Source organism: Miniopterus schreibersii (genome assembly GCF_964146895.1).
Source record: "Miniopterus schreibersii genome assembly, chromosome: 21".
Classification (NCBI taxonomy): Eukaryota; Metazoa; Chordata; class Mammalia; order Chiroptera; family Miniopteridae; genus Miniopterus; species Miniopterus schreibersii.
Window position 1 is genome coordinate 296,834 of NC_138123.1, and position 21,960 is coordinate 318,793.

The window sequence follows — 21,960 nt, forward strand, 5'->3', positions numbered from 1 at the left end:
TTGACCCATAAAACACAGGAAAGGGAACTACTGACTAAATATAGCCACAAGCACGAAGACAAGGCCAGTGAGATGCGGGGACGGTCTGAAATCTCACTGCTGAGCAGCTGACACCTGGGAATTATGGGCTAAATGCAGGGCTGGCCACACATGTGATCGGCTGTCACAGGACCCCGTGCACGAGAGACCATCACCTCCTGCACAGCTGTGAGCAAGGCCTTTAAAGTTCCGTTTTCCTGTCCCGACTCCCTCACGCCCGACACGCCTGTGCTCAGCCCACATCCCACACACACACACGCACTCTCCCTGCACAGCCAGGGGCAGAGATGGAAACCGCTTACTCGGAGAGTCTTGGCAGTCGGGGAGGGAGATGCAGGGGGCGAGTCGGACGTGGACTTCCTGCTCCGGGGGAATTCCTTGCTCCGGGTGTACAGAGAAGACATGGTCCCCACCGAGGCTGCTCAGAGCCCGGCAGAGCTGGTGGGGAAGGAAGCCACCCTGCCGAGTCCAGTCTGAAGTGCCGGCAGTTGGGCAAGCAGGCTGCGTGAGGCGTGTCCCTCCCCTCGGATGTCCAGCCAGGGCGCTCAGGGCGGCAGTCACGCCAGAGGTGGTGCGGAGACTCGGGGCTTTGCCTAGATCAAGTCCCAGGTTCTCCCAAAAGCTCACTTCTCACTGAGGCCTCCCGGACAACACCTGATTGAATCCAGAGGATTTGACCTCGGTCCCGCAGGGGGCAAGACAAGGCCGGGAACCAGCAGCCACTGGCACAGGAGGAAGAAATGAACCCCCTGCAGACCACGTGTCTTCCCAGAGCCTGACTCCAGGGGCTGGACGGGCTGGACGGCGGCGACTGCTGTGATAAACTGAGGTTAAGCAAATAAAAAAACAAAGGAACATAAGTAAGGAACAGAGAGTCCAGGAGGAAGCAGTGGAGTCGGTCCTGTCCTCGGAGAAGCGGCTCTAACACATAAACACTCGGCGCACATCCCGCCTCTGCTCTCTGACGTTCCAAACCCTATTTGCTCAGCAGGAATGCTGGAGCCGGGCCAGGGCAGAGACCGCTTCCAGCCCACATGGCGGCCGCCACTTGTCGGGGAGCTGGGGGGAGCCGGTGCAGCTTCTAGGAACATGGGGCTGGGTGCCCTCAGCAGACCCTGCTCCTCAAAGCAGGCTCTTCTCTGACAGGAGGAGCCTCTCATAACAAAGCCCAGGCAGGCGCATGGTTGAAGCCCTCAGGCCCTTCATGTTCTGCTCTAACTACTCAAACTGCAGCCCCAAGGAAGCCCAGAAATCGAAACCTGGCCCCTGCAAAAGGAGTGCCAACTGAGACACAGAAACAGAGTTCTCTACAACTCCACGACGGGGAGGGTCACGTTGGCACGGGCAAGGGGCAGGACAGAGGACAATGCAGACAGCAGGGGACAGCAGGACCACAGGACCCAGTCTCCACAGTGAAAATTAAGTTAAAAGAAAGGAATTTACTGGCCTGGTCTCCAGGGGCTGGAATTCGACCCTGAAGGGTCTTCCGCATGCCGCTGTCCCCGGACCCCACACTTTTGGCCCCATGCTTCCTGAGCCCGTGGTTACCCCGGGAACAGCTCACTTGTCTGGCCCCACCCCCACCTGTGGAATTATACCTTTCCTTCCCACCTTCCCGGCACGCCGCTCTCTACTGGTCTTGGCGTCTTCACTCTTATGGGCATTTGTTTAATTACATCAGGGAAGTGACCAGCCACCTGGGGCTGGTCTGAGGAAGACAGGCTACAGGGTTGATCAAGAGGCCTGACTCAGGCCGTCTAGAAACGTCCAAGGAACGTCACCGGCCACAGAGCTGGGGGTTCGGGTGTCTGAGTATCACACGTTTCAGGTGCTGCTCGTATGGGTGACCCACGTGGAGGGTGGGCCTGCTCCTCCAGAGCTCTGCATGTGGATGTGCCGACGGGCCCTGGAGGAAGGAAGCCACACCTGGGCTCCATGCCGGGCAACGGCCTCCGAGGCAGCAGCGGGACAGTTCTCGGGGCTGCCGCCTCTGCCCTGCGGCCTCTGCCTCCTCACTCAGGCTCACATCACGCCCAGAACGTGCTGACAGTGGTGACGCTTAGCTGTGACCCCCATTACCCCAGGGACCCTCTTACCAGGCTTACAGACGAGGAAACTGAGGCCCTGAGGCTACCTGACTCGACAAAGGCACACCTGCCTGAGGAAGAAACCCTGACTGAGGCCAAGGGTCTCAAAGGACCTGACACCCACCAAGTCAACCCTGCAAGAGGGCCTGGGTGCTGAGGCACTCAGGGAGCAGCCCTGAGGTGCAGGAACAGAGTCTCAAGAAGTTAAACCAAAGTGCCTCTGTTCGCTGCTCTTCGCGTAGGTTCTTGGCCTGGCCAACAAGCCCTTGCGGTCTCTTGCTCAGAAGGTGGTCGCCGCCTGTGAGCACAGAAGCGTCCTTCACAGCAAATGGAGTGAGAGCTCGGTCACTGCCCTGTGCCTTGCTGGTGGGACGCGACCCAGGAAGGGACCCAGAGAGATCAGCATCGCCCCCCTTGGGCTCAAGGGGCTGCTCCCTGGCCGGAGAGGCTGCTGCCCAACAATGGCCAGAGGGAGGGGTGGGGGTTCCTTCCAGGTGAGGGTCTAGTCCACTCTTTCTCAAACTAAGGGTTAGTCACCAAGGAGCCTGAAAAAGGGACACCTCGAGACAGACTCCTGGGGCCGGACCAGCAGACAGCCACTTGCTCAGAGATAATTCTGACCCATCAAGGGAAGGTTCCCCGTCCTGCTCTCATATACTGAGGCGACGTCCCGGTGCTACGAAAGACTGAGGCTCAGACACTCATGAAGGAGACGGGTTACAAAGGCCCTCTAAGAGGCTCATTCTGCAGACCTGACCCAGGATTGGTTTGTGGGCTTAGTGTTTTGCAACTAAATTTAAATTTAGCAACAACAAAAAAGGCAGACAGAAGTGGGAGGCTACCTCCTCTCCAGTAAACACGTGTGCGGCTTTCCCCTCCACTGGCCAGACAGAGACTCAGCAGTCAGGAGGGGCAGAGCTTCCCACGGGGCCGGCCGGACAAGGGGGGGGGGGCGATGACACGCTGGCTCTCACAGCCACAGGACAGTGCTGCTACCAGGGGGACCTAATGTCCTACTGTGCTCCAGGCAGACCCACAAAGAAAGAGTCGCTCCGCCTAAGGGCTCTCAGCCCCGACGAGAAACCCTGAGCTGATCGGCAGCACGAATGGGCACAGCCACTCTCCTGATGAACCTGGGAGTAGCCACAGGGCTCTTCCTCTCGGTTCCACGCCAGTTAACCGCTGGATAGGTGGCTTCAAAAAGTATGACTCACCTGAAACTTTTGTTAAAACTATAAACATCAGTAGAGTTTGTGAAAAAGTTCTTTATCTCAAGATAGCTGTTTTAAGGAATGCAGGAGAAAGATGCTGAGTAACAGCACATTTTATACCAGACATAATTATACCTTAGAGTAAGTTTTGAATGAATAGGTCTGCTCCAGGCACAGAGATGTCTGGGACACTCAGAGTCTATGCCGGGTGGAGCTCACTCCCCGCGGGGGCAACATGCCCAGGACTGGGCTCTGGTCTGGTGACAAGGACCTTCTAAAAGAGGAAACCTGTGAGTTAAAGTCATAACATCAGAGAACCACCTGAAGCTATGAGTAGCAGAAGCCTACAAAATAAGTTATAAACTTATTCTAAACAGGGTCAGAAACTCTACTTTAAGTTCAGGTTTTTTCACTGTCATCAACTTGATTTATTTTTAAAGTATCTTGGTAATTTCCTTTACGGCCTATAAACTTGGTGGCTGCTCCGACAGGTGGTGAGAAAGGAGGTGCCAACCCTGTGGCTGCAGCTCCCGTTTCCAGATTTCTGCTATTTTGTGGCTGTCCTTACATTTAACACCTAAGTCTGAGGTCAATCATTACCTTCTCTACTTAGAACAAGGACGGTGTTATCACCGTTAGATTTTAGATCCAGTCTTTTAAACGGAAAGAAAAGAACGCTCGCTTTAGGACCACGCTGGCACACTTTCTGTTTCCCGTACTCCACTTCTCTCGGTTCATTCCTCTTGCTGAAGAGCTTCCTTAGCTGAGCATGTTCACCAGGGGCTGTGGGTGGACAGTTCACTCACACTCTGCTGAGGCACCTGCGTGAACACTTATGTGTCTGGGTGTAAAACTATGCTTTTCCTGTGGCAGAAACTCCGGGCACTAAGGGCTGCTATCTGACTCCTGCACTTGTTCGGCTGGCCGCTGAGATGGTATGGAGACTGTAACCATCCATCCTTGCGTTTCACCCTGACCAGCCCAGCTTTCAGGTCCCACCAAAGTAACACTTCAGAGGAGACACCTGTCAGCCTTGAGCTCAACACTCCTGCTGGGGCAAATCGCACACTAAGTGTTTCCCTCAATTGCGGGGCTGGGACTCCGTTAGCGAGCCCTAAGCCGCGGCCCGCGCTCTGCAGCCCACCATCAGCAGAAGTGACTACCTCCGTGACTGAGGGAAGTCGCCCCCGGAGGCTCTAATCAGCCGTTCCCAGCCTGACAACGCTGAGAATCAGGGCTGAACCCATGAGCTTTGAAGATGACCTTGCGAGACCATCCTCAGGGTAATGATGAGGTCCCAGGAACATGCAGAGAAAATGAGCCCTTTCTCAAGAATGTCATCAGTTGGTCTTGAACATGTTTGTTTGTTTTTAAAAAAACCACTTAGGAAAAATACCAGCGGGAAACCCAGCAGCATGTTCACCAGTAATTTCTTCTGAGTGGTAAGACTCTGAACAGTTTTCCCTTGTTCTGTAGAGCAGGAAGAAGCCTCTTTTATACACAATTTTCTCACTCCCAACCTTTACACTACCCTGAAATGAGAGCCATAGATATAAAACTTAGCTGAAATCAAAACAACCAACAACATGGACAAACAGGAAAGTGAATTGTAATGTGACACATGTTTCACTTCTAAATCCTGGGGCCAGTGATACCAGGAGGCACATGAGGTACCAGGGGTGTGGCCCTCACGGGCCGTCCTGGAGCAGAGGGTGGCTGGGCCTGGAGCACACGCTGTTCGGCCATCACCCACCTGGCCCTGATGTCAGAGGGAAGCAGAACTAGGTCCACTTCCCCTCAAGTTCATGGTAGTTGAACTTTCAGAACCTCCCTCTGCCAAAAAAACTGAGTTTATACATAAAATCAAGTTTGGTTTTGGACTCAGATACCAGAGAGTTGCTCACCCACGACTGTGCAGGACTGTGTCACACGGGACACGAGGACACGCGGCACCCCCGCCCGTCACCATGACCCTCACAAGACCCAAGGACTTGACAACGTCCGCCAGACACGCCCCAGCTGCTCGAGCGCCACTGCCCTGTGCTCCCTAAACTTCCCGTTTCCATGACAACTACCAAGTTCCAGCAGGGCCCAAGCTCATCAGCGTCCCTCCAACAAGGAGACAGGTCACAGAGTAACCCAGCTGACACCTGACGGCAGCAGTGCAGGAGGACGGGAAGGACAGCGGGTCTCGGGGCTGATAATCTTCCTCACCCTTGGATGAGACATTTGAGAAGAGTCCAAACAAGTAAGGTGGACGCCAACTTATTCTATCTTAAAAAGATTCCCGACGGAAGCAGAGCTCACTGGCGTCAGGGGACAGTGGGTCCAAAAGTTACAGGGTCCCGAGGGAGCAGATGTGAGCTCTGATGACTAGGTCTCCTTGGCAACGGCACGACCTAAAATTAATCGGATCCTTAAAAGGAAGGTGCCGAGAGAGACGGTTCTAAGATGCTCTGGGCAGCTTGGGGGTGGGAGGCACATGTGACCCTCAGGGGGTGCACGGGGTCACCTCTGGAGGAGACACAGTGCACAGAGTGGAAAGCAGCCCCCACACATGGCTGCAGCTGCTGATTCTCCATGGCGGCCCCCTCCCCCGACGGCTAGGGCCTGATGTGGCGCCATCGTGAGTGCTCTGTCCCCACAAGCATCATGTTATCACACTCCTCAGACTTCCCAGACCCTCTTGATCTGGGGATAAGCTGGCCACCCCCCTTTCTTATCCGGGTGAAGATGGAGCGGCCAAGGAAGACACTTATGTCTCGTTACCCATTCACTCTACCCAAGGAACAGAGGGGCTGGCTGTGGAAAGGACTGTGGTTGTTACATGGATACCGTGAGAAATATTATTTTACTGTCTAAATAATTACTTGCCTCCCGTGTCTTCAAACTGAGCCAACAGCGGCTGTCTCTCGGGGCAGCTCGCCGGGACGTACCTGACCATATTAGGCAGCTGAGGGGAGAGGGAGGCTCACAGCCCTGGGATTTTACCTAAAAGGGCAAGGACTGGGAGGGGACGGAAACTCTCTGGGCACTTCCAGCAAAGAGAGGGCTTCGAAAGGTTATAAAACAAAATGAGAACTCTGCTTGACACAGGAACAACGCCCAGAGGGCACAGCTACGAAAACCAGAGCAACAGGAACAGGGCCATATTTCCTTAGGAGGGCCTGGGGTGGCTGGCAACACCAGGGAACAGGACAGGGTGGGGTGATTCCTAGGTGGAAGACAAACCCGCAGGGACTGTTGGGAGCAGGTGCCCCCAGGGCTCCGAGCGAATGGAAAACACCGGCCCCACGTCTGCCTTCCCACTCATTTCTTTCCCACTCCGGCAGCCCGTTTTAAAACTTACTTCTCAAAACTCACCACGAACATTTTCAGGACACTGACATGTGTCGGAGGAGCCTGAGCTGCCTCTCTGACTCACCAAGTAATCTACTCTGTGGGTAAACTAAAAAGTGACGTCCAGTTACACAATTCTAAGGTCCCCAAAGCCTTACCCTCATCCAGACTTAGGGACCTGTAGACTCGGAAGGTAATTCAGTGGACCTCAAGCACCTCGACTGTTTAAATGTACTAAGTCACGTCCGTGTCACAGCTCTGAGGAGCACCTGACACTATCCCCACTTACATACTTGGGAACAGGGGCCTCGGAGCTAAGCGGGAGGTGCCAGGGCCCAGCCCCCAGCTGCAGCTCAGCACATCTGCTCTTGTGCCTGTCCTACCAGGACGTCATCTGAGACACAAACAGACATAAACAGACCTGACACAACCACAGACTAGGAGTGCAGCTGTGACCTGGAAGTACTTAACCTCTCTGGGCCTCTGTTCTCGTCATGGTCCCTGAGGCGATCCCAGAGGTAAATCCGAGCTAGGAAGATACTCCCTGCTCAGGAGTGGAGATGCTACTGGAAACCGACTCGAGTGTATAACCCACTGAATGAACACAGTGGGAGACTGGGGGAGAGGCGGCTGTGCGCCCTGATGGGTCTGCTTCACCATAGCCCAGGGGCGCAGAGTGGCCATGTCCCTGAACACCTAACCTGTCTGGGCCTTGGTTTCCTTAACTGTAAATGCAGCTCCCGGTCCAAGTTATCTCTAAACTCCCCAAAGCTGGGGGCAAGTGGCTCCACTACTGTGAACTGGGCTCTTCTACAGGCCCTTTAACACAAAGCAAACCGTCTCCTGCTCAGCCTCCCAGGGCCTGTCTCCTGGTTCACCAGCGACAGTGCGCCCTAGTGACGGACCCAGTTACAGGTCAGAACTGCTGCAGAGGAGCAGAGGCGGGAAAACTAACCACAGGAGAGAAAACCCATCATTGAGCAGAAGGCAGGCCGGAGGACAGGAAGGCCCGATGGCCTTACCTGGGCCGCACCTGGGCCTGCGCAGGTGCACGGTACAGAAGACAGACATGCTCCTGAACAGAAACGCACTCTCAGGTATGACTGAATAACCTTCCTCTCACTAGGATTCGGCTTTCGTTTCTTTTTCACTTAGCAAGACAAAGGCCACAGGCAGACTGCAGGCTGTCACATACCTGACATGGACAACCACCAGATGGGCTGTAAATGCACCTGTCAAAGGTGCTGAGAAATCGAATGACATACTCACTGCCAGTCTCACTGTTCATGATTTTCCCATGGGGGCATTTTGACAAAAACAGGCACTATGCTGGCTCAAGCAAAGTCCACCCCTTCTAAGCATCACCCCCAGTGTCCCCGCCACAGAAACACGAGGCTGGTCTGTCCTGTCATGCAGCGGAGAGCAGAGGCAGGGCCCCTGTATCCCTCACCCTTATCTGCAGCCAAATGCTGGTGCCATTTCCTAGTAGGAGCACAGACAGACAAAGTGAATTTCAACGCTGCCAACAGATAGCGTCAAAGCCATGGCCCAGGGACCTTATCTCAGGCAAAAGGAGACAGTCCTCAGCTTTGCTCGCCATCGGCAGGAGATGCAGAAAACGGAGGAAGCATTTCAGGCGTTTACAGTGCACCTGGCCAGGCCACGCGGCTCCCAGGAAGCGCATCTCCACGCTCGCCCGCAGCCAGCTCTGCGCGGACCTGCCCCTCCTCCACTGAAACAGTGAGAGGGACACCCCTGGCTGGCTCGTCACTTACCTGCGACTCTCTCACCTCTTCAGAGCCATCGGCTTCGTCTTCCTGGAAAGAGGAAGAAAAACCAGGGTCAGGGTCACAGCCGCCCCACAGCAGAGGGTCTGCATCGAGGATGCGTCCTGGCCCATCACACAGCCCTGGGGGGGCTGACTACTGCTACAGCTGCGCAGGCAGCTCAGGACGTCCGGCACTCACAGCGCCGGTGGTGCCCCAGCTGGGGGGTGACTCGGACTTTAAGACCGAGTGACCTTCTCTCACCTCTGTCAACAGCTGGTCTACTTGGTCCCACAGCTGTGAACTATTTACCGAGAGCTCGGTCCTAGAAGAGGACACTGTCCTTTCCTGTCCCACCCAATGGCTCGGCTCAGCTACTTTCAGAGGAGTTGCTGGGAACCAGGGTCTGATTGTTAAAATGCCAGTGAGGGAGCTGGGTGAGGGGATGGGGTGTCGGGAGGTGGGGGGTGGGGTGGGGGGGGAGCAAGGATGACTTAAAGCACCGACCGGTGTCTGCAGCCAGTAGCACAGGTGCGCCTGCCTCCGCTGCAAAGCCAGACTCAATTGTCTTTTACAATCCCTCCCTTTCCCTCCAGAAGAGGGACTTGTGTTCCTTCCTGGGCTGCCCCAGAGCTCTTGCTTCAACCTCTGCTATGAGTACCCTGGGCCGCAGGACCCGGGGAGCACGAGAACAGACTCCTGAGCCGTTAGGCTAGTTTCCAGGGTGTGAGCGTCAGTGTTTCATGCATCACCCCTCATTTACTGCACGCCTATGCATCTGGCACCGCTCCAGGCACTGGGCACTCAGGAACACCCCAAATGAGTCCCACACTAGCTGCTTCTCCCTCTTTCTTTCCCATTGGCGCCTCCTGACCATCTGCACCTCTACCACATGTGGAACTCTGGGCTCAGCACAGAGGAGGGCGACCAGGTGCTGGGGCAGCTGCCACCACAGGCCATCCACTTACGTCCTTTGTCCAGAAGTTGATGCCTGTTCCCCTCCGCCGCTCCCGGGGCCGCCTCCTCTCACGGACGGACAGCCCGCCAGAGGCCGAGTCGTCCACACCAGCCTCCTCACTCTCTGCCAGAGAGAAAGTGAGGTGTGAACATGAGGAGCCAGGGTACATGCCGGGGGGGCTGCAACCCTGGGGCTCTACGCACCATCTCTGTCCATTTCCTTTGTCTCTGAGCTCTCAGTGTCGTCGGGGGCTGAGGGTTTGCCTGTCCGCAGCAGGTGGGAGCTGGTGTAGAGGGCGGGTCTTGGTGTGGAAGGGGGCACGGCTGAGGTGGGCTTGTCTGGCTGGGCTGCACTCCTCAGGCGACGATAGGCAGGCTGGAGATGAGCCACAGGGGGCATGTTAGAGGTCAGGTCCAACCAGAGGACATGCACACAGGTTTGTGGAAAATGGGCTTTTTCTACACCGAGAGGATCAGCAGTAGTAGATTCAGTGAGTAGCAGAAAGGAAAGAGCTCCTGGGTGCCCCATCTGATGAGACACTGGCCAAAGGGCCTCAGGCAGCACTAGCGCTGGGCAGCACTCCCTGACTTCAGAAGGAGGCAGGAGCAACTTGACCTCCATGAAGCTCCAAAGGGTCCTCAGGGCAGCAGCCTCGGGAAGGGCCCTGGCCCCACCCGCTCCAGCTCAGGGCCCTGCCCACGGAACTCACCTCTTCATCCTGACCCTGGCCCCAGGGCTGGCGGCCCTCTCCCGCATCCTTTGCAGGGACTGCAGAGGGCTCCTGCCTCTCCACTCGGCCCTCCAGCCCTTCGGTGCCCACCGGCTTCTGGCCAGGCTGGTCCTGAGCCTGCCGCTCTGCCCGTGACCGGCTGAAGGTCCTCTCTGCCTCCTGCAGGTCTGTCAGGGTCACTCCCTGGGGAGACAGCACAGGTCGGAGGTTCCAGCCTGACCACGGGTCCCCCATGTCCAGCTCTGAGTGAAGCCTTCAGAACGAGGCACCTTGAGCAGCACTGGCTTAAAGCAAACTCCTGAGTGTGCAGAGAACCCTAGCCCGAGCCTGGGTCCATCCCAAACTCAGCACTTCAGCTCCCCATCTGAGTCCCAGACGACAGGCCAGCGTCCGCCTGCCCAATACCAGACTCTCCCTTATTCTGCGGCCCCACGTTTGTTACTGAAGGTCACTGAGCATAGAGCACATGGCAGGAACCCTCCCTTCTCAAGTGTGCGACCCAAGTGGGCTCTGGGCACGTTCACCGCACTGTGCGGCCTTCACCCCAATCTACTATAGGAAGGTTTTCAGGCCCCAGAAGGAACCCCATACCCATTAGCAGTCCCTCCCACCTCTCCAGCCCCCAAAGGCTTCTCTGCCTGTGAGTGGGGTTAGGTATGGCTTCTTCCTCTTACCATGGCGTTTTCTTAGGTTCACCCCATCGCAGCATTGGCAGGTGCCAGAGCCTCGCTGCTTCTCACGCAGGCGAAAGCCCATTATAGGGGTGCAGGTACAGTGCTGCGTTCACCCAGTCACCAGTGAGCGGGAGCTCGGGGTTGTCCAAGGACATGGAAGGAGGCCACACTCACCTGCGTTGACCTCCGGGTCTGTCGAGCTTGCCTGGAGCGTGCTTTCCGTAGAGACTCGGCCTCCTCATCTCGGACAGGAGTCAGATACGACCTGCAGACAAGACGAGACACAGTGAGGCCTCTGCCCCAGCCTGCCCTCGAGGAAGATGCGCTTCCGTACCCTCAAGTGACTCCCGCTTGCAAAGAGTGAAGGCAGGAAGAGGCTATGAGAAAACTGAACCACAAACATCACTGAATTCTTGGGACAAGCTCAGCTTGGTCATCTTTTTACACAGATTTATTATTTTTTAGTTTAAGGTTTCTCCATCTGTGTCCATGCAAGAAACTGGCCTGTAACAACTTCCTGTGTAACTGGCCAGGGCTGGGAGCTAGGGTTATGCAAGTTGGGAGAGTTGTCTTATTGTCTATTTTCTGTAAGGATTTGTCTAAGGTTGGGGTCTTTTCCTCCTTAAATAACTGGAAGAGCTCACCAGTGAAGCCATCTGGGTTCCGATGTTCTTTATGGGGACTTGAGTTAACGACACCAGACTGAATACTTGAAAATCGCTAAGAGGAAGCAGACCTTAAAGTTCTCAACACAAGGGGAAGAAGTCTGTGTGTGGCTACAGCTCCCACACTGGACAGCACAGCACAGAGGTCCCAAGAAACCACTTACTAGACCCGGACACAGGACCCAGCTCGTCCCACAAACCGCATGGCAGGCAGTCGGCAGCGACACTGAAAAGCAACTGCTGTGACTCTCCCCTTAAAGATACAGCCTTGTTCCCTCCTGTGCTCCTCAGAGGCGGCGAGGCTGCATTAGTACAGGTGTGAGGCAGGGTGGGCTCCCACCTGAGTCCCTTGCAGATGCAGCACACAGGAGCTGCTGCCCACAGTCTCAGGTGCCGCCCCCGGCCACCCACTTCCTTCTGCCCCCTTGACCACAGCTCCGAGACAGCAGACTGTACCTCCTAGCGCAGGCCTGCATCACCATGAAGGTCAAAGACACAAGGGAGCCCACAGCAAGGAAGGTGCGTGGCTGCAGAAAAGATGCAGCCTCAGCACCAGCTCCCAGGACCCAGAGCTTGCTGCCACCACCCACCAGAGGCCAGGCCGCTGCTGAGAAGCTGCCGCTGAGCAGGAGGGAGGGGAGGGGAGGAGGCAGGAAGGCAGGATCCTGGGGCTCAGCAGAACCAGTGCTGGTCACAGTCCCAAAATACCCTGCATTTGATGCATATTTCATCAACATCCCAATCAATACTCATTGCACGGGGAGGGAGTGGCTCTCCTGCACCGGGAAGCCGACACAGCCTCCCCTGGATACGGTTTCATCTGCCCTTGAACGACTCTCATGGCTGCCCCAACGGGGGTGGGGGTGGGGGTGGGGGGTAAATCCTGCCTCACTGGCCAACTGACACATCACCAGTGGTGAAGGGACGGATCAAAAAGGAACATCGCAGACAGACAGACGCAAGGGCCATGTCCAGACCTGGCCCACATGGTAAAGACGGGGAGATGCCAAGCACTGCTCGATCCTATGAGCTGCGGGCAGACCAGGAAGGGATCCAGGTCCAGCAGGTCACCTATCAGGGCAGCAGCCAGTTTCCTGGTTTCCTGGTGCACTCAATGCTCAGGTGTCACATGGCCTCCAGTTCAGCACTGAGGCTGGAGCTGAAGTTAAGGAAGGAACCGAAGCCACACCTCCACTAAGCAAAACAACCTCTCAGAAAGGGACCTTCCCTCTGTTAGCTAAGCTGGCATTTCCTGAATCCTCTGGACCAGTACTTCTCAGTAGGGGACAAGTCTGCCTCCCAGGGGGCACCCACAGAGAACTACCTGGCCCAAAATGTCCAGGGTGCTGAATGTGCAGACGTTTGCAGACTTTTCTGTAAAGGGCCACTCGACAACTCACTCTCGACACACAAATCAATGGGCGTGGCCACCGTGGCTGGAGCTCCAGCAGGCCCAGAGCCTGAAGGCTCCCTGCGGCACTTCAGAGAAGCGGTCCACAGACTCTGCTCTAGACTGGGAGTAGCACAGACCACGGCTCAGAGGGCACTTTCTTCCCCGCAGACCACGAGAGCCTGGTGCTTCTGTGACCTACCTAGAAAGGACTGTCATCCCAGATTCTTGCACTTCTGAGCGTTTGCCCCATTAAAACCCTCCGGCCTCAAGCACCAAAGCCACTGTCGCCAATGACACTGCTTCGTTCTGTTGGTCACTGAACAGGCCATCGCAGTAGTTCACGGGTCAGCGCAGGGGTTACAGAGCCAAGAACGGCAGCACCAGAAAGGCCAGTGAGAGCTGCTTTAGTTCACACCCTAGGCTGGACCGGCCAACTGTGTCCAGCGTTTACCACTGACCACAAATCAGGCCAGGTCAGACTCAACACCAGCACTGAGGGTTTTTTTTTAAGTAAGAAAATCCAAGAAAGTCAACACAAGATATTCCTGGAAATAACCCAAATCTCAAACAGTAGGGAGTACAGTTAAATAAATGAAGGAACGTCCATGCACATCACTACACGGATGTCACAGGACAAGGCTTTAACAAAGGTGAGCTTGAGAGCTAGTGAGATCATTCCTGTCCTGTCCTGTGCCGCTCCCGCCCCACCCCGCCGAGCTCCAGGAGGGCGGCGGGTCCCCGTTTGTTACACATCAGCGACCAGATGCTCCACAGTGTGGCCTGGCCGAGCCGAGCTGATGGTGAGTTTGGAATCGGCGCTATTAGCTTGTATTAGAGTCACCCTAACTGCTCCTCACTTGCCACGGATGCACCCCTTTCCAGTTATCCCACAGCTCCGAGCACAACACCCAGTGCATAACCAGGAACGGAGGCAGGAGAAGTTAAGGGCCCCCCTGGAAGGCCTGCTGCGTGCTTGGTTGAAGAGTCCGGGTCTCCTACCTTGCAACCCAGGTGCTTTATTTCTACCTGGCGCGGCTGCTGTCACGTGAGGAAGCGCCCGAGGGCAATTCCACAAGGGCCGCTGAGGGTGGGGCACCTGCGCCCAGGAGCACCTCACCTGAGCGGTGGACGAGCTCCTCGGGAGCCCCAAGGTCACCCTCTGCTGCCACCTGCCGGCCACCGCGGTACTGCACACAAGACACCACTGCCCTCAGCAACCTACCCAGCCCGCCCTGGGTTAGGCTCTGCGGTGGAAGAAACCCAATAAAACAGCACCCTCAAGCTCCCTGTGTGGCGCTAACAGGAAAGGGGTGCACCCGTGGCAAGTGAGGAGCAGTTAGGGTGACTCTAAGACAAGCTAATAGTGCCGATTCCAAACTCACCATCACCTCAGCTCAGCTCAGCTCTGCCAGGCCACGCTGTGGAGCATCTCGTGGCTGATGTGTAACAAATGAGGACCAGTCGCCCTCCTGGAGCTCGGCGGGGGCGGGAGCAGGACAAGATAGAAATTTATCTCACTAGCTCTCAAGCTCAGGGTGTCCTGAGCGGTGCTGGGGGAGCAGGGGTCTCACGCTGTGAGCAGGCCCGTGTGCAACAGAGACAGTGGGGCCGTTTGGAGAGAAGCCTCGGCAGGCCAGAGGGGCACATGGAACCACAGCCAGGTTTCTACCCGGTGCACAGTGCTGCAGACACGGCAGGGGCGGTGGACTCTGTGCCATCGGCACACGTTCTATCAGACTCGGCGTCCTTGAGTTCTGAGACTCGTCCTCACACATCCGAGATCAGTCAGAAAATGTCTCATCTCACAGACACAGGAAATGCTCACCTTACGTGCAGTCTGCTGGAAGTAACCAGCTTGTCCGGGGCCTCAGCGACGGACCCTCCCGGCAGGGCCCCGAGTACCCGACATTGTTTTATTTACTTAACATACACATTGTGTAAAACAAGAACAAATACAACCACCCCTACTACCCTCCAACGGAAGGGCCACACTGCTCACGTTTCCTCCTAAGGAGAGAGCACGTTCCTGGGGTTTGTCCCGTCGCCCTGACCTCCTGGCAGGTCCCTCAGTCAGGGCACAAGTTCCCCCCATTCGTGAGGAGCATAAACTCCAGAGAAGCTCCGAACTGTGGTTCTGACCAGTGACCTGTTCTTGCAGTCCACCCTCCCCTCCGGCTCCCCCCCCACCGCACCCCCCCAAAGGTCTGCAACCAAATGGCTTCCCCAAGGACCATGAGGAAGAGCAGAGGACGGGGGAGAAACAGTCCCCTGGGCGCTGATGCTTCACACAGAGGCCTTTACCTGCCGCGGCTGCTCCCGTGAAGTCCTGTCTGGGGGCTCGGCCCAGCTTGGCCCTGAGGCAGAGGTGGTTTCACTTCTTCCCCCAAAACACAAAGATCAACCTCCTGCGCCTAGATTTCCATAAAGCCAGGACCACTGGGACCACGAGTCACTGCAGCTGGGGGTCAAAGTCCTCGGTGCACCTGTGCGGCAGCCTGCCTGGAGCCCCACTCCCAGCACACAGGTGGCCACCCGGTTGTCCTTCCCCAGTGAACAGAGCTCACTTCATGGGACTTTCACAGCGACTATCTTGCTCTAATACAGGAAAACCAACTGGCAAAAGGGGGGCTGAATGAGGGCTGAAATTATGGTCCCTCCCGTGTGTCACTAATGCTCACAGCGCTGAAAAAAGAACCACTTTATCAGAAGGAGATTAACGGTAAAAACGGCCTGATAAGGACCCTGAGCAATAGGTGTCAGGTGACTGCTGGCTGGCTCTGAGGTGCTGGGGAGCGTGGACAGAGCCACAGAGGCTTGGCAGCATGGGGGTGAGGGGATAATGGGGGGTGGGGGAGGGTTCTTGGCCTTCCTCTGATGGGGAGTCCTGCGGGGAGGGAACTTTTTAAGCCCTGCTCTTGCATGTTAACTGGCGTGAGAGGAATTCTGTGACAAACGCCACAGTCTCGGGAAAATGAAGAGAGTTCGTGTCTCCACAGCTGTGCTCAGCAACAGAAATACAGGGGAAGGACAACAGGCTTTAATTCAGATCTTAAATCTCACTACAGTAGCTCAGCAGGCTCGCCCAGGTCTCCTTTCCCAGTGGGGCTCAGACACCAGTTACTAAACCACTTTACTAAGATGTAATTCATGTACCACGTAGGTGTACGACTCAATGGTGTTTTAGTAAGTTCATAGTTACGTGATCAACAAGGTCAATTCTAAAACATCTTCTCCGCCCCCATACGCACCAGCAGTCCCGTTTCAGACACAGGCCAGCAGAGCCGCTGTCACAGGCACAACAGGACATTACTGTTGAACCGAAACACCATCACTGCAGCCACTGCTCAAACAGGCTTCTCATCTCCCTCCATCCCCAACATAAGGGGCACCGAAGGTGCTCGGGCTTACTCAGACATGCCTGTCCTGGGTGGCCTCACTCGTGCATGTGTGGGAAGGACAAGGGCCGCGACAAGCTTCCCGACCCGACGTCAGAGTGCGGAGATGTCACCCAAGCACCAGTGCCAAGGCTCGGGTGGGAGGGGATGGCTATGAGACAGCAGGCTGGCCTTGCCGACCAGCAGGAGTCACAAACATGTACACATGGCGACTAGTCACGTGAGCAACTAGAGCCCCCAGGAGGGGAACCCGGCTGAGAGCGCCCCAGCTGCTGCCACCCCGCACCCCATCCTGTCACCCCCACGCCAGGAAGATGGGGCTGTTCACATCAGTGGAGGAGCTGTGGCGAGCTCAGCAGGGCTGCCACCTCTTAGGGAGAAAACTGCTCATTTTGCAACAAAAACTGATGAAGACGAGACCGGAGGAGCCTCTTTCCTCAAGTCCTTTATGAACTGACAGCTGGCTGTCCTCAGCTTGGAGACAGAGATGAGCCAATGACTTTTAAAAGCCATGACTCAAAGTTTAATTACTTGGCTGAAATCTCCAACCTTCCCAGGGCGAGGCCAGCGTCACCCCAGCAGGAATAACCCCTGGCTCGTGGAGGCCCCGGGCTTCAGGAAGCCGCCCCGCGTGTGCATGGGACGCAGCCAGACCCGACCGTATCCTGACCCACCAAAGCGGAGTCGCACGAGGGCTGTTTGGGGAAAGAACCACCATTTACCTTCGTGTGCAGAAAAGCTGCTTTGGCCATTTCTATAAAAAGGAAAGGGCACCCTGAAAAGGAAGAGGTGAGATTCAGGGCGGGGGCAGCAGGGAGCAAGTGAGAGGGTCAGAGGCCAAGTTCTCAGACTAATATTAGCCCCGGGAGCTGTTTACGCTGTTGCTAAGGAAAACTCAGAGCTTTGGAAAACGAGCCCCGGCTCCACTGTGACAGCTGCGGCATGGCCTGGGTCCCTGCAGAGCTCCCTGCCAGCCTCCTGCCCCTTGCTGTTCCTGTCGTGCCTGCCCCTCACTATCAGATGCCCGCTGGTCTCTGCAGCCCTGGGAGCCGGGCGGGCTGCAAGACAGTGATTTGAGAGCCTGGAGGTGGAGGCTCTCAAATCTTAAATCCCTAAGAAGAAACGGTCAGTGAGTTCGTGAGGAGGAGGTGAGGGCGACATTCCCACTGGCCCGACTCTTGGTGTGATAAGGGCAGTCACTCCATGCTCTCGGGGCCTCAGCATTTCCACTTTGCGGGGGCCGCACTGCTATTCTTCCATCGTGTGCCAGGAACATGCGAGCGAGCACATGTGAGCTTTCCAGGATAAAGAAAGGAACTTTGTAAATCCAAGACTGTGCCCTTAAGAGAGGGAGCTGTTGTTCAAGTCCTGCCCTGAGCTTACACGGCAAAATCACAAATTACCCAGAACCTGCAAGTCTCAGACCTCGACTCCTGTGTCTGCTCCTCAGTGCGGACGGCCACCTTCACAGACTCCATCACAGGAGACTGTTGTCCCTACAACTAATATTCTTCAAGTTCTTCTGCCCCCCACCCCATCACAATGGCAATACTTTATCCCTCTGGAACTCTGGAAAATGCAGGGGAAAAGCAGAAAATAAGAATTACCCATAACCCTCAGAACAACCCAGTGTTAACACTCCCACGCTTGTCACTTGGTATCACCAAGTATCCTTCTGTACCTGGCGCCGTCCATTAACAACACAGCTGCAGTTAAAATCCCGGGTAAAGTACAGGGTGTGGAGCGGACCTGGTCTGTCAGAACACACGTTTGCAGAAAAGGAAAACTATCTGTGCAGGATTCACACCAGACCTGCCCCCAGTCCACGTGCTCTGATGGAGCTCGTTTCTGAGATGACCTGTCCATGGGCCAGATCTGGCTGAGGCCAGTTTTAAAGTCCCACTTATCCCAATGGCTACTAATTGCTCCAACTGGACCAGGGAGCACCAGCTTCACCACGGATCCCCAGTGGGGGTCACGGTGCTGCCATGATGAGCTGCTCACACAGTGCAGCAGCTTTAGGAGAATTAGCGCCCGGCAGGCACTTTTAGAAGGAAAATTTAGCTGTTTTCAAACATGTGACTCTTTTTTTCTTTCAGCTTCTCTAGAGGGAGAAGTTAAACAGCTTTCATTCTGTAACAGCTTGAACAATACGTGTTATTTGACGAACTCAGTCCAGAGCCGACATGCCCAGGGGGACCCACAGCTGGAGAACAGAGGTCCAGCTCCCGTTAGAGCCAAGAAGGCTGCATGGTTGGCCCTGCCCACCCTGCTAGCTCTGCAATTTCCAACATGCACCCAGCGGAACCCAGGTCTCCGGTGTCTGTAAAAGCAACAAAGCTACTCCACAGATACAGACCGTGGGAAAGGCTGCAAATTCCATGCCCGGCCCCCACCCCCACCCCAAGAGGAACCATCGGCAGGCCTCTGAGTGGTCGGTCATCCTGTTGAACTTGGGTTAACCGCCCTGTGCAGACTTGTCTGGCCGCAGGATGCTTGCTCTTCATCTGAATCTATTTCACAAAAGCTGCTTTCAGAAGCACAGTACTGGCCATACCTTCTCCCAGCCCAGGTGGGTTGAACTCGTCCCGTGAATTTCCTGTGTCCTCCAGACCGCCAGCCTCAGAGTACTACTCACAGGTGACTAGTAGCTGCCTTTCAGAGACGGCTTGGCCACCTCCTCTGTCCCACTGCTCAGTCTAATTTAGATGGGGGGCAGGGGGTAGCGAGGTGAGAGCTAAGGTCCGGGGTTTCTTTCTAGAATTAACTGTGGTGGTGGCTGAACGAACCTGTGCACAGGGAGAACTGCCGAACTGCCATGTAACTGGGTAAGTCCCATGGCACGTGAACGACGTCTCTACACAGCTGTCGCTCCTGCTGGATCTGCACATGAACCCAGGTCCACGCTGGCTTTGAGACAGGCCGCACTCTCCCCCTCCTCTGCCTTCTGTCCCTGACTCTCCACACATTAGGTGGTGTCCTCAGTCTCCTGCCCACCCCAGTTTCTTTCCAGCACCGCACTTTCTGCCTGGACGCTCGTCCCTGTCTCGCCACCTGGTCTCACTCTGAGCGCAGCACTCTCAGGACATTGACCCCTGGTCCCCAGGAAGGGTAGTTCTCCCTACAAGGCTGTCCTAAGGCCTCGGAGGGTTACACCACACGCGTGACGACCTGATGTCTGCTGTCTCGCCAGCAGACGCGTCCCTGGGTCTGTCCCCGCGTGTCCTGGGGCAACCACGTACTCGGCCATGGCAGGTGAATGCCAGTGCACACCAGGGACTATGCCCGCAGGTCTTTATGGGGCGTTGTATTTATTTACCTTGTGCCATCTCCTTTTTATTACCCAATGAACATTTATTACCCAGGAAAATCTAATGTCTACTTGTTATCTTGTGCCACCCCTGCCTGATAAACCAGTCCCATCACAAGGCATCAACATCTCCATCTAACTCTTGGCCTACGTGCTGCTCCTCCGGCAAACACGTCCTAGCCTAGCTGTACCACGAGAGGCACAGCAGGTGCTCAGCAAACACCCATCCCTCTGCCACATCCAGAGTACAACAGTGTCTGACCACACAGGGGACTGAAACCCCAGTCAAAGCCACAGCTGAAGTCCTCTGTGCCTTCAGAGACCCCACCTGTGCCACCCCTCAGAAGGCCTGACAATGGTCATAGACAGAGGAGCCTGTCTCCACGACAGAACAGGCACTGCTATTAAATAATCAGGAATAATTTAGGTCTCCACTGAAAATCTCCCTGAGGCAAAATCCAAAACCCAAGCTGAATATAAAGATCTATTTTCATAAACATATTTGAGATTGGGGAACTTCCCACCTGCCCCATCTTCCACCTCCCGGGAGAACCCCACAAACGAAACCAGCAGGCAGCGCACCTCCGTCTCTCCCTGGCTTCCACGGAGGAGTCCGTCCCAGGCGTGGACAGCAGAGGGGCACCTGTGACCCCGTTGGCAGTGCTGGGCGGGGGGCGGTTGGTGATCACACACAGAGGGGTGCTCGGAGAGACGCTGTCTTTCTCTGCTGTGGAGTCGGCCGGGGACTTGTGAGGAGTCCTGAAATCAGAAAGACACAGCAGAGGGTGTGTTCAGGGGCGCGCACCACAAGGCGCAGGGAGAGAAAGCAGGAGACAGGCGGAGCTCGCGCAGCTTCTCGCTCAGGTTCTGCCTGCCAGCTGCTTTTAACTCCAAGCTCTTGAATCTCAGAACAGTGTGAGTACACAGTTGGACGTCCTCTGCCTGAGGAGTAATGTGTTATGAGATTTATTTTTTTTGCTTGAGATTAAATTTTTCTAAGAAATTAGCTGTGGCTATGGGTGAGGCCGTGGCATGTACGACCCCGAGCACCGCCTGGTCTCTGCGCAGGGGCGGGGCAGGCCATGGTGAAGACCACAGCGCAGTCACTGACTCGTCTCCTCCACCTGCCCGGAGTCCTCACCCTGGATGGTAACCGTCCCTTTAGGCCGTACAGAGGCACCTGCCAAACCCTGCGACCCCAGGACGACCAGCCTGCCCTCCCCCAGCTCAGCCAGCTGCGCTCTCCATTTATCCAAATGCCTGACTTTGTGATCACGACCGCACGCACGAGAATCAGAACAAACGAACCGGGTTCTGTATGTAACCTTAACTGCAGGCTTCCAGCAGGCAGGCCTGTAATTACCGTCATCTACACAAAAACATGATCTTTGTTTCTCAGCAAAGAGTGAGACCAACCACTGGCTCTCGACCCAAAAAGCTGTCAGTGGTGCTGTAGCAGCTTGTTGCTGGGGTAACGGATCCAAAACGGACTCTCAAGAAGATGGAAAAAGCAATGAACATCACGGATGCTAAAAATCTGTTTTTTTTCACCTCCTCACAATGACCAGAAATGTTTATAAGCTTACTTTCAAATAATCACATGATCAGAATAAGCTTGAAACAAATGGTCAGATCCTAAAGGTCTAAACATGGTACCTAGATGCAAATATAAAAACAGAACAGTTTGTGACGTGGGATCAAAAGAACCCAAGGCAACATTTTGTGTTCATTTTTTTAAACTAAAAAATGAGGCAAGTAATTCCTCAGATTCGAGATGTCTATAGGAAGTACTAATAAATCAGCCAGAAACAAAGCTGTACAGATTACACTTACCACGACCTGGCCTGAAGTTCTTTTCAGGTTAACAGCATGTTTTGGTCTCTGTAATTCCTTATGCTGTGGAAATGCCAAGGACTTTGCCTCATTACACTGTGGAACAGGACTTTCGCTGCTACTCTGACATGTGGTATAATTTGACAAAGAGAGTGTTCGGAAGAGCTCCAGAGAGAGGGTCAGAGGCTTTGGGGCATCTTGGGGCTAAACTTCAGCCCACTTAACCTCTCTAGTCGTCATCTATAAAACGGGGGTCATGGTACCTTAAAATGCAGGGGTCTCGTGATGACTCAATGAAATACTGTGTGCAGGACACTTAGTAAGGCGCCCAGAATAAAAACTCCACGGAAGCAAAACAGTGCATCTGACAGGAGCTCTGAAATGGACAGAGCCGGGCTCGAGTCCCGCCTCAGTTCCCCACTAGCTGTGTGACCCGGGCAGGCGATTCAGTTTTGGTCTCTGGGTCCTCACCTATGAAATGAGGCACCATTCACGCACTGGGGGGCCCTTTATGACTATAAACGACACCCGTGCCTGAGGCTGCCTAACCACGTCACTTC

General features: G+C 55.3%; 1 protein-coding gene across 1 annotated transcript in view; it reads right to left on the bottom strand.

Moving 5' to 3' along the window:
- PPP1R12B (protein phosphatase 1 regulatory subunit 12B) overlaps positions 1–21,960 on the bottom strand; it is a 69,942-nt gene that overhangs the window by 23,014 nt on the left and 24,968 nt on the right. Inside the window, 6 exon segments of the mRNA XM_081124226.1 lie at positions 8,452–8,493; positions 9,411–9,523; positions 9,604–9,775; positions 10,110–10,313; positions 10,979–11,069; positions 20,150–20,326. Coding sequence (XP_080980352.1) covers positions 8,452–8,493; positions 9,411–9,523; positions 9,604–9,775; positions 10,110–10,313; positions 10,979–11,069; positions 20,150–20,326 — 799 coding nt within the window.